Source organism: Mustela erminea, chromosome 4 (assembly GCF_009829155.1).
Source record: "Mustela erminea isolate mMusErm1 chromosome 4, mMusErm1.Pri, whole genome shotgun sequence".
Lineage (NCBI taxonomy): Eukaryota > Metazoa > Chordata > Mammalia > Carnivora > Mustelidae > Mustela > Mustela erminea.
Genome location: NC_045617.1, coordinates 120,303,888 through 120,317,414, shown reverse-complemented (window position 1 = coordinate 120,317,414; position 13,527 = coordinate 120,303,888). Strand labels below are relative to the sequence as shown.

General features: G+C 34.7%; 1 protein-coding gene across 2 annotated transcripts in view; it reads right to left on the bottom strand.

The window, feature by feature from the left end:
• Positions 1-8,021, bottom strand: part of LOC116588961 (butyrophilin subfamily 1 member A1-like) — a 51,232-nt gene extending 43,211 nt beyond the window's left edge. For both annotated transcript variants that reach the window (XM_032340733.1, XM_032340734.1), the window contains exon 1: positions 7,746-8,021. In XM_032340733.1, coding sequence (XP_032196624.1) covers positions 7,746-7,806 — 61 coding nt within the window. In that variant the 5' untranslated portion in view covers positions 7,807-8,021. The remainder of the gene's footprint in view (positions 1-7,745) is intronic.
• Positions 8,022-13,527: the final 5,506 nt, after the last annotated feature.

Genomic DNA, 13,527 nt, shown 5'->3' with positions numbered 1-13,527 from the left:
TGAAAGGGGTCCTCTAAGCAAAGAGAGAGCCTACAAGTGGTAGATCAGAAAGGAACAGAGACCATATACAGTAACAGTCACCTTACAGGCAATACAATGGCACTAAATTCATATCTCTCAATAGTTACCCTGAATGTTAATGGGCTAAATGCCCCTGTAAAGGCACAGGGTATCAGAATGGATAAAAAAACAAAACCCATCTACATGTTGCCTCCAAGAAACTCATTTTAAGCCCGAAGACACCTCCAGATTTAAAGTGAGGGGGTGGAAAAGAATTTACCATGCTAATGGACATCAGAAGAAAGCAGGAGTGGCAATCCTTATATCAGATCAATTAGATTTTAAGCCAAAGACTATAATAAGAGATGAGGAAGGACACTATATCATACTCAAAGGGTCTGTCCAACAAGAAGATTTAACAATTTTAAATATCTATGCCCCCAACGTGGGAGCAGCCAACTATATAAACCAATTAATAACAAAATCAAAGAAACACATCAACAATAATACAATAATAGTAGGGGACTTTAACACTCCCCTCACTGAAATGGACAGATCATCCAAGCAAAAGATCAGCAAGGAAATAAAGGCCTTAAACGACACACTGGACCAGATGGACATCACAGATATATTCAGAACATTTCATCCCAAAACAACAGAATACACATTCTTCTCTAGTGCACATGGAACATTCTCCAGAATAGATCACATCCTCGGTCGTAAATCAGGACTCAACTGGTATCAAAAGATTGGGATCATTCCCTGCATATTTTCAGACCACAATGCTCTAAAGCTAGAACTCAACCACAAAAGGAAGTTTGAAAAGAACCCAAATACATGGAGACTAACCGGCATCCTTCTAAAGAATGAATGGGTCAACCGGGAAATTAAAGAAGAATTGAAAAAAATAATGGAAACAAATGACATTGAAAATACAACGGTTCAAAATCTGTGGGACACAACAAAGGCAGTCCTGAGAGGAAAATATATAGCAGTACAAGCCTTTCTCAGGAAACAAGAAAGGTCTCAGGTACACAACCTAACCCTACACCTAAAGGAGCTGGAGAAAGAACAAGAAAGAAACCCTAAGCCCAGCAGGAGGAGAGATATCATAAAGATCAGAGCAGAAATCAATGAAATAGAAACCAAACAGACAATAGAGCAAATCAACGAAACTAGGAGCTCGTTCTTTGAAAGAATTAATAAAATTGATAAACCCCTGGCCAGACTTATCAAAAAGAAAAGAGAAAGAACCCAAATAAATACAATCATGAATGAAAGAGGAGAGATCACAACTAACACCAAAGAAATACAAACTATTATAAGAACATACTATGAGCAACTCTACGCCAACAAATTTGACAATCTGGAAGAAATGGATGCATTCCTAGAAACATATAAACTACCACAACTGAACCAGGAAGAAATAGAAAGCCTGAACAGACCCATAACAGTAAGGAGATTGAAACAGACATTAAAAATCTCCAAACAAACAAAAGCCCAGGGCCAGACGGCTTCCTGGGGGAATTCTACCAAACATTTAAAGAAGAACTAATTCCTATTCTCCTGAAACTGTTCCAAAAAATAGAAATGGAAGGAAAACTTCCAAACTCATTTTATGAGGCCAGCATCACCTTGATCCCAAAACCAGACAAGGATCCCATCAAAAAAGAGAGCTATAGACCAATATCCTTGATGAACACAGATGCGAAAATACTCAACAAAATACTAGCCAATTGGATTCAACAGTACATTAAAAGGATTATTCACCACAACCACGTGAGATTTATTCCAGGGCTGCAAGGTTGGTTCAACATCCGCAAATCAGTCAATGTGATACAACACATCAATAAAAGAAAGAACAAGAACCATATGATACTCTCAAAAGATGCTGAAAAAGCATTTGACAAAGTACAGCATCCCTTCCTGATCAAAACTCTTCAAAGTGTAGGGATAGAGGGGACATACCTCAATATCCTCAAAGCCATCTATGAAAAACCCACGGCAAATATCATGCTCAATGGAGAAAAACTGAAAGCTTTTCCGCTAAGGTCAGGAACACGGCAGGGATGTCCATTATCATCACTGCTATTCAACATAGTACTAGAGGTCCTAGCCTCAGCAATCAGACAACAAAAGGAAATTAAAGGCATCCAAATCGGCAAAGAAGAAGTCAAATTATCACTCTTCGCAGATGATATGATACTATATGTGGAAAACCCAAAAGACTCCACTCCAAAACAGCTAGAACTTATACAGGAATTCAGGAAAGTGTCAGGATATAAAATCAATGCACAGAAATCAGTTGCATTTCTCTACACCAACAGCAAGACAGAAGAAAGAGAAATTAAGGAGTCAATCCCATTTACAATTGCACCCAAAACCATAAGATACCTAGGAATAAACCTAACCAAAGAGACACAGAATCTATACTCAGAAAACTATAAAGTACTCATGAAAGAAATTGAGGAAGACACAAAGAAATGGAAAAATGTTCCATGCTCCTGGATTGGAAGAATAAATATTGTGAAAATGTCTATGCTACCTAAAGCAATCTACACATTTAATGCAATTCCTATCAAAGTACCATCCATCTTTTTCAAAGAAATGGAACAAATAATGCTAAAATTTATATGGAACCAGAAAAGACCTCGAATAGCCAAAGGGATATTGAAAAAGAAAGCCAACGTTGGTGGCATCACAATTCCGGACTTCAAGCTCTATTACAAAGCTGTCGTCAACAAGACAGCATGGTACTGGCACAAAAACAGACACATAGATCAATGGAACAGAATAGAGAGCCCAGAAATAGACCCTCAACTCTACAGTCAACTAATCTTCGACAAAGCAGGAAAGAATGTCCAATGGAAAAAAGACAGCCTCTTCAATAAATGGTGCTGGGAAAATTGGACAGCCACATGCAGAAAAATGAAATTGGACCATTTCCTTACACCACACACAAAAATAGACTCAAAATGGATGAAGGACCTCAATGTGCGAAAGGAATCCATCAAAATCCTTGAGGAGAACACAGGCAGCAACCTCTTCGACCTCAGCCACAGCAACATCTTCCTAGGAACATCGCCAAAGGCAAGGGAAGCAAGGGCAAAAATGAACTATTGGGATTTCATCAAGATCACAAGCTTTTGCACAGCAAAGGAAACAGTGAACAAAATCAAAAGACAACTGACAGAATGGGAGAAGATATTTGCAAATGACATATCAGATAAAGGACTAGTGTCCAGAATCTATAAAGAACTTAGCAAACTCAACACCCAAAGAACAAATAATCCAATCAAGAAATGGGCAGAGGACATGAACAGACATTTCTGCAAAGAAGACATCCAGATGGCCAACAGACACATGAAAAAGTGCTCCATATCACTCGGCATCAGGGAAATACAAATCAAAACCACAATGAGATATCACCTCACACCAGTCAGAATGGCTAAAATCAACAAGTCAGGAAATGACAGATGCTGGCGAGGATGCGGAGAAAGGGGAACCCTCCTACACTGTTGGTGGGAATGCAAGCTGGTGCAGCCACTCTGGAAAACAGCATGGAGGTTCCTCAAAATGTTGAAAATAGAACTGCCCTATGACCCAGCAATTGCACTATCGGGTATTTACCCTAAGGATACAAACATAGTGATCCAAAGGGGCACATGCACTCGAATGTTTATAGCAGCAATGTCCACAATAGCCAAACTATGGAAAGAACCTAGATGTCCATCAACAGATGAATGGATCAAGAAGATGTGGTATATATACACAATGGAATACTATGCAGCCATCAAAAGAAATGAAATCTTGCCATTTGCGACAACATGGATGGAACTAGAGCGTATCATGCTTAGCGAAATAAGTCAAGCAGAGAAAGACAACTATCATATGATCTCCCTGATATGAGGAAGTGGTGATGCAACATGGGGGCTTAAGTGGGTAGGAGAAGAATCAATGAAACAAGATTGGATTGGGAGGGAGAAAAACCATAAGTGACTCTTAATCTCACAAAACAAACTGAGGGTTGCTGGGGGGAGGGGGTTTGGGAGAAGGGGGTGGCATTATGGACATTGGGGAGGGTATGTGCTTTGGTGAGTGCTGTGAAGTGTGTAAACCTGGTGATTCACAGACCTGTACTCCGGGGATAAAAATATATGTTTATAAAAAATAAAAACTTAAAAAAAAAAAAAGAATGTAAGTGCAAAGGGAACATACCTCAACATAATAAAGGCCATATATGAAAAACTAACAGCTGTCATCATACTCAATGGTGAAAAACAGAGCTTTTTTCTTCTAAGATCAAGTAGAACAAGGAGGTCCACTCTCACTATTTTTATTCAACATGGTACTGGAAGTCCTAAGCATAGCAATCAATCAAGAAAAAGAAATAAAAGGCATCCAAATCGATAAGGAAGAAGTAAAACTTTCACCAATTGCAGATCACTTAATATTATATAGAGAGAACCCTGAAAACTCCATTATAAAACTACAGTGATTATTTAGTTAATTCAGTAACATCACAGGATACAAAAACAAGGTGCAGAATTCTGTTGCATTTCTATATACTAAAAATAAGTAGCAGAAAAAAGAAATAAAGAAAACCATCCCATTTACAGTTGAAAGTAAATAATAAAATACCTAAGGATAAATTTAATAAAGGAAATAAAAAACCTATACTCCAAAAACTATAGATCACTGATGAAAAAATTAAAGATGATACCAATGGAAAAAAATATTTCATGAATTGGAAATATTAATATTGTTAGAATACCTATAGTACCTAAAGGAATCTACAAATTCTTGAAATCCATATAAAAATACCAACAACATTTTTCACAGAACTAGAGTAATCCTAAAATTTGTGCAGAGCCACAAAAGGCACTCAAGAGCCAAAGCAATCTTGAGAAAGAAGAAAACCAAAGGTATCATAATCCCAGATTTCAAGCTACACTACACAGCTGTAATAATCAAAACACAATGGTACTAGCATAAAAATAGACACATAGATCATTAGAATAGAATAGAAAATAGAGAAATAAACCCAGAATTATATGGCCAATTAACTGACAAAGCAGGAAACAGTATCCAGTGGGAAAAAGCAATCTCTTCAACAAATTGTGTTGGGAAAACTGGACAGCTATATGCAAAAGAATGATACAGGACCACTTCTTACACCATACACAAAAATAAACTCAAAATGGATTAAGGACCTAAACGTGAGAAAAGAAGCCATAAAAATTGTAGAAGATGGCACAGGCAGAAATTCTCTGACATTGGCCACAACAGTTTTTTGGATAGATCTCCTGAAGCAAGAAGAATGAAAACAAAAATAAACTATTGGGACTACATCAAAATAAAAATTCATGCACTCACACACACGTACACATACTAGGGAATCTCACACACACACACACACACACACACACACGGAAATACTATTTAGCCATAAAAAAGAATGAACTCTTGCCATTTGCAACAATGTGAATAGAGGTAGAAGAGTATAAGCTAAATGAAGTAAGTCATTCAAAGAAAGACAAATACCATAATATTTCACTAATATGTGGAATTTAAGAAGCAAACAAGAAAAAGGAGAGACAAACCAAAAAATAACAATAGAGAAATAGCATAGGGTGACCAGAGAGAGTTTCATGGGGGGATAAGTGAGTTAGGTAATGGGGGTTAGAATACACCTATCACAATGAGCACTGAGATAAGGATACAATTATTAAATCACTACATTGTACACCTGAAACTAGTATAACACTGTATATTAACTACATTGGAATTAAAATGAAAAGCTTAATACAAATATTTTCAAAACCAAAAAGGCAACCTATTGAGGGGGAGAAGACATTGCTAATAATGATGTAGCTAATGTCCAAAATATACAAAGAATTTATAACCAATTTATGAATTACTGAAAGTTACATCTGAAACTAATGATACATTATATGTTACCTACTTGAATTTAAACAAAATAAGTTAAAAGAAAAAAGAACTTCTACAACTTAACACCAATCCCCCCCCCAAAAAAAATCAATAAAAAATGTTCAGAGGATCTAAACATTTTGCTGAAGAAGACATCGGGATGGCCAGCAGATGCATGTGGAGATGCTCTTTAGAAGACTAATCATCATGGAAATGCCAGTCAAAACCATATGGAGATATCACCTACACCAATTAGAATGGCTAAAATAAAAATGAAAAGAAATAACAAATGTTGACAAGGATATGGAAAAAGAAGCATCCTTGTTCACTGTTGATGAGAATATAAATTGCTGTAGCCTCTGTAAAACAGTATGGATGTTCCTCAAAAAACAAAAAATATAACTACCCTATCATCCAGTAATTTTATGGGATATTTCCACAAGAAAAATGAAAACAGTAATTAGAAAAGATATATGCAGCCCTATGTTTATTGCAGCGTTATTTACAATAGCCTAGATATGGAAGCAACCCAAGTGTTCATGAATAGATGAATGGAAAAAAAATGGGTTATCCATCTATTCTCTATTACTCAGACATAAAAAGGGCAAGATCTAGCAAGATTTTGTCTTAAATTTCAAAAGTGATATGGAATTATCATTGAGGAGGAGAATGTGACGAATTATATATCCAATCCTGTTATATTTGCCTAAGGTTCTAAATATATTAGTCAATAGTAGCAAAAATGCTTTTGTGTAAGATATGGTCTTATATATAAAACAATAAAACATAGGAGAAAGTTTACACCACTATGTTTCACACAACTTATAGAGGAAAAAAGGAAACAGTGTTTTGTTTTGTTTTGTTTTAAATCTTACAAAGCAAATAAAATTTTAAAGTTAACACCAAAGCGGTCCAATCCCATATTCTTGCATGAAGCATTTTTAGAGCATAATATAAATTCTATGCAAGTATAACTTGAATGATACTTGAATGAATTTTTCCATTCTGTATCTGGATAGTTGATTATGTAGTTACTCACTTACTCGTAGTCTTATTATACATTGATTTTTAAAGAACTTACTGTGAATCAGAACTATTGTCAGTATAAGTTGGATCTCTTCTCTAATTCAAAAAGCCCCAGTTGGTGCACATTAAAACGTATTCACCATGAATATTAATAGCTTTTTAGAATTCCACAGCAATGTGTTCCATTAAAAAAGCTTTTATTTCATTATTACACAGAGTGGCCAGTAAGAAAGTTTTGGTTTTTAATTCTATTAGGTCATCTTTCTCAAACTTTAGAACGTAAATATGATACATATTAAATGCCAATTCCTGGACATAGTTTAGAAATAAATGCTATCTAGTGACATACAAAAAAGAATGGACTGGAGTAAACTAGGACTTGGGATTGTGGGAGTAGAGAGTGGAAAAAAATTTAAACTACACAGAAAGCATCTGACCCAGGAACATTACTAATAGAAGAGGAAAAATATAGGGGCCGAGAGACTTTCCAAATTTAGACTGCGTGGGCAAAAATGAGAAAAGAATCAGATGGAAAGAAAGGAATATCTAATGAGAGAGGTTATTGAACTGAGAACTGTGGAACAATTTTAATTAGGGAATGAGAAGAAATGAGAAGTCAGGTTGACCAGACCTGAGAGAATAACAGACCTAAGCTCTTGTACCCTGGTGTCTGCTCTTTGTGGCTCAAATACTTTTCTTAGGAACATTGGACATGTGGGCGTACACACACACACACACACACACACACACACACACCAAATAATAGAAATAACAAAAGTAAAACTTACTTTTACATGTCTCTTCATTCACACTTGCATTCGTATATTGAGCTATTTGCTGAGTCACCATTTCAGGAAGGAGTCCTTTTCAGGCTGGTCACTCGTTCTGAGTTGTCTTGGCAGAATTCTAAAATGTCTCTGGGTTCCTTACACAAGCACAGAGACGAGTGATTATACCACTCAGGGCAATATCCTGGGTCAGACAGAAGCCTCAGTTACATGCATCAGTAACATGAATGTATCTTGATCCTGCTCTCCGTAGCTAGGTGGAATATGGACTTATTCCAGAAACAAGGCGACTCTGGACTCTGGACCTTAAAGATGGCAAAACATATTTCAGTTGTGGTTATTCATTTACTCACTTGAATACATGCACAATTTTTTCTTGTCACTGTATAGATCTCCAGTGCATTGCTGAGTAGAAGTGGTGAGGGTGGATATACTTTTTGTTCCTGGACTTAGAGGAAAGATTTGAGACTTCTCATCATTTAATATGGTGTTGTTTTCATAAAGGGTCTTCAATAGTTTGAAACATTGCCTCTATACCTAGTGTGTTAAATGTTTTGTTTCAATTAAGAGAAGACAGTGGATTTTGTCAAAAATGTTCTTACATCCTTTGAGATGGTATTGTATTTTTTTCTCTTCATTCTCTTAATATGGTATATTATATTGATTGGTTTTTGTATGCTGAACCAATTCTGCATTCTAGGGTAAATCCCACTTTGTTATTGTGTAGAATCCTTTTAATATTCTGCGGGATTAAGTTTACTAGTGTTTTGTTGATGATTTTTGCATCTGTATTCATAAGAACTATTGGTCTGTAGTTTTCTGGTGATGTCTTTCTCTGCCTTTGGTATCTGGCTTCATAGATTGAGTTAAAAAGTGTTCCTCCTGTTTTTGTGAAAGATTGGTATTAATTTTTTGCTTCAAAACTTTGGTAGAATTCACTAGCAAAACCATCTGGGTTGGTTTTTTTTTAATAGTTTTTTTTTTTAATACTAACTCAATCTATTATTATAGGTATATTGATATTTTCTATTTCTTCCTGAGTCACTTCAGTGTTTCTAAGAATTTGTTCACTTCATTGAGTTGATCTACTTTATCAGCATTTGTTTATAATATTCCTTTCTATTCTGTATTCTATTCTATTCCTTTCTATTCTGTATTCTATTCTATTCCTTTCTATTCTGTAAAGCTTTAGTAATGTCTCCTCCTCCTTTCCTGATTTTAGTGTTTTTGAGTCCTCTCTTTTTTGCTGAATGTTTGTCACTTCTGCTAATCTTCAGAAAACCAGCTTCTGTTTCTATTATTTTCTCTATTTTCTATTCTATTGTCTCTCCACTTTAATCTTTATTATTTCCTTCTTCCTGTTTGCTTTACATTTATTTGTTCTTTTTTTTCCCCCACAGTGTCTTAGGGTGACATTTAGGGTACTGATTTGAGATCTTACTTTTTTCCTTTTTAATGTAGATGTTTATCGCTATAAATTTCTCTTGGCTATGCTTTTGCTGCATACCATACATTTCAGTGCTTTGCATTTTAATTTTTGTTCATATCAAAGTATTTCCTAACTTCTTGTATTTCTTCTTTGACCCATGGGTTGTTTATAAGTGTGTTGTTTAATTCTACATATTTGTAAGTTTCCCAAATTTGATTTTTATATTGATTTTTAATTTCCTTTCAGTGTGATAAAATGAAATGCTTTTTAAGATGTTATTTTTTTGATTTATTAAGATGTGTTCTAACATATTATCTATCTTGAAATGTATATTCTGCTATTGTTGGGTGGAGTGTTCCATAGATGTCTATTAGTATAGTTGATTAATAAAGTCTTCAATTTCCTTTCTTTTTAAGATATTTTATTTATTTATTTGAGAGGGAGAAAGAGAGAGAGAAGACAAGTGGGGTAAGGGTCAGAGGGGGTAGACTCCTCCCCCAGCAAGGAGGCCAATGCGTCACTCTAACCCAAGACTCAAGGATCATGACCTGAGATGAAGGCAGCCACCCAAAGGCTAAGCTACCTGGGCACCCAAATATCTTCAATTTCTTTATTAATATTAAATCTAGTTGTTTTACCTATATATTGAAAGTGGGGCATTGAAATCTCCAACTACTGTTGTTATGCTGTTTTTTTTTTCTCCCTTTAATTATGTCAGTTTCTCTTTGATGTGTTTTAGGGCTTTACTGTTAGATACATATATATTTATAAATGCTATATCTTATCTATGGACTGATGCTTTTTCATTATATAATTTTTTTAATCTTTTGTAACAACTTTTAACTTAAAGTATACTTTGTGATATTAGTATGACCACTCTAGCTCTCCTTTGCTTATTGTTCACATGGTGCTTTATTTCCAATTTACATCCCTAAAGCTAAAGTGAGTCTCTGATTGAAAATATGTAACTGGATCATATTTTTCTTAATCCTTTTTCCAATTTGCCTTTTATTGAACAGTTTAATCGTCTACATTTAATGTAATACTAACAAAGTAGACTTTCTGCAATTTTGTTTTTTCTTCACTGTATATTATTTCTCCCACCAATGCCTCTATTTATGCCCTCACTGCATGAAACTAATATTGCCTAAGGTGCCATTTCTGTTCTTTTTTTTGTTATCATATTATATAATTTTAGCTTATATTCTTGGTTCTTTCAATGGGAATTACAACTAACATGTTAATTTATAAAAACTTGGTTTATATTAACAGCAATTTTATCTCAATAGTGTACAAAAATTTGGGTCCTACATAACTCCACCCTTTTTGTTTTACTGTTATTGTGGTAAATCATATCTTTATGCATTATGTATCATCAATTTAATTTATAATTATTGCTTTATGTAGTTGCTTTTCAAAATCAGATAGAAAAAATGAATTATAAGAAAGATACATATATATTTGTGTTTTATATTTACCTAGAATTTGCCTGTGAAGACATCTGGACCTAGACTTTTGTTTCTTGGGAGTTTTTTAATTATTGATTGTTTCTTTTCTGCTTATCAATTTTTTAAAGTTTTCTATTTCTTCTTCCTATTGCAGTTTTGGTAGTTTAAATGTTTATAAGGATTCATTCATTTCTTCTAAGTTGTCCAGTTTGTTCACATATAATTTTTCATAATATCCTATTATTATTATTTGTATTTCTGTGGTGTTGGTTGTCATGTCTCCTCTCTAATTTGTGATTTTATTTATTTGGTTCCTTTCTCTTTTCTTTTTGATAATGGAGAGAGGTTTTTCAATTTTATTAATTTTTCAAGGAACAAATTCTAGGTTTCATTGATCTGTTCTATTATTGTTATTGTTATTATTATTGTTATTATTGTTTAGTTTCTATATCATTTATTTCTCCTCTACTCTTTATTTCCTTCTTTCTGCTGACTTTAGGCTTCATTTGTTGTTCTTTTACTAGATTCTTTAGGTGTAAGGTTAGACTGTTTATGAGATTTTCCTTGTTCCTTGAAATAAGCCTGTATTGCTATATACTTCACTCTTAAGACTGTTTTTGCTATATCCCAAAGGTTTGGGACCGTTGTGTTTTCATTTTTAGTTATTTCCATGTATTTTTAAAAATTTCTTCTTTGGCTTCCTCATTGACTCATTCATTGTTTATTAACATGTTAAACTTTCATATATTTGCAGTCATTCCAAATTTGTTTCTTGTGGTTGACTTCAAGTTTCACCGTGTTGTGGTCTGAAAATATGCATGATATTATTGCGGTATTTTGTTTGTTTGTTTGTTTGTTTTTGTTTTGTTTTTTGTTTGTTTGCTTTTGTTTTTGTTTTTGTTTTGTATTTGTTGAGGCCTGATGAGTAACTTAATATGTCATCTGTTCTGGAGAATGTCCTGTATGCACTTGGAAAAAAACGTGTATTTTGGTGTTTTAGGATGGAACATTATGAATATATCTGTTTAATTCATCTAGTCAATTGTGTCTTTCAAACTCCTTGTTTCCTTGTTTATTTTCTATTAGATGATATGTTCATTGATGTAAATGTGTATTAAGGACCTCTACTATTGTTGTATTGTCAGAAATTAGTTCCTTTATGTTTGTTTTTAATTGTTTTATATATTTGGTGTTCCATGTTGGGTACATAAATACTTAAAATTGTTAGATCTTCTTGTTGAATTGTCCCCTTTATTTTGATGTAATACCCTATTCATCTCTTGTTACAGTCTGTGTTAAAGCCTAGCTTGTCCCTTATAAGTATTGCTACTTTTGTTTTCTTTTGATATCCATTTGCATGACATACATTTCCATCCCTCACTTCAAATTTGAATGTGTCTTTAGGTCAAAAATGAATCTCCTGTAGGCAACATTTAGATGGGTTTTATTATTTTATCCATTCTGACACCCTATATCTTTTGATTGGAGCATTTAGTCCACTTACATTCTGAATAATTATTGATAGATGTGTATTTAGTGACTTTTTAAAAAATATTTATTTGTTTGAGAGACAGAAGAAGAGAGAGCACTAGTGGGGGTGAGGGGCAGGGGGAGAAGCAGACTCACTGCTGAGCAGGGAGCCTGACACAGGGCTCTATCCCAGGACCCTGAGATCCTGACGTGAGCAAAGGCAGATGCTTAACTGACTGAAGCCCCAAGGTGCTCCTATTTAGTACCATTTTATTACTTGTTTTATCGTTGTTTCTGGAGATTTTCTCTGATCCTCTTTGTCACTTTTGGTTTTTCTTCTCCATTCACAGACTCCCCTTAAAATTTATTGCAGAGCTGGTTTAGTGGTCACAAACTCCTTTAGTTGTTCTTTGGGAAATTCTTTATCTCTCATTCTATTTGAGTGTTAGCCTTGCTGGATAGAATATTCTTGACTGCAGATATTTTCCATTTAGCACTTTGAATATATTATGGTATTCCTTCTCACTTGCCAGGCTTCTATTGAGAAATCTCCAGCCAGACTTACCAGTCTTCCCTTGTAAGTTAAGGACTTCTTTTGTCTTGCTGCTTTTAAGAATTTTTCTTTATCACTACTTTTTACAAATTGAATCATAATATGTCTTGTTCTTGATGGCAGTTCTCTGTGCCTACTGAATTTGGTTATCTGTTTCCTTTCCCAGATTAGGAAAATTTTCAGCCATTATTTCTTCAAATATATTTTCTAAACCCTTGTCTCTCTCTTCTTCTGGTACTCCTATAATACAAATGAAGTCACTAAGTTCCTAAGTCTTTTCTCATGTTGCATGATTCTTCTGTCTCTATTTTGTTCAGCTTATTTTCCATTATTTTGTCTTCTATATCTCTAATTCATTTCTCTCCTTCTTCTAGCCTCTTGTGCATTGCATCAAACCGGTTTACAATCTCCGTAGTTGCATTCTTTACTTCTGACTGCTACTTTTTCAGCTCTTTAATCTATGTGGTAAGTATCTCCCTGTCTTCCATTTTTCTCTCAAGCCCAGTGAGTATCCTTATGATTGCTGCTTTAAATTATCCACCACGCATGGTACATAAATCTGTTTTGCTTAGACTTCTGTCCATGGCCTTATCTTTTTCATTTGGGATGAATTCCTCCATTTTGGCATTTTTCTAGGTCTCTGCCCTCTTCTCTCTGTTAAAAAAACTGGTCATGTTTCTTGCTCCTGAGAATAATAGCTTTGTGAAGAAAAAGTCATGCAGTGTCCAGGGCCTGATGCTTCAGAGAGTCTGTGGTGTGTTTTTGTGTGTGGCCTGCTATTGTGATTGGGCTACTTTCTCCTTTAGGCTAGTCATCTGCAGAGGCTCTCCTTGCTTACAATGGGCAGTGTTTTGTCCCTGGCCAGAATGGAGCGAGTGTTAA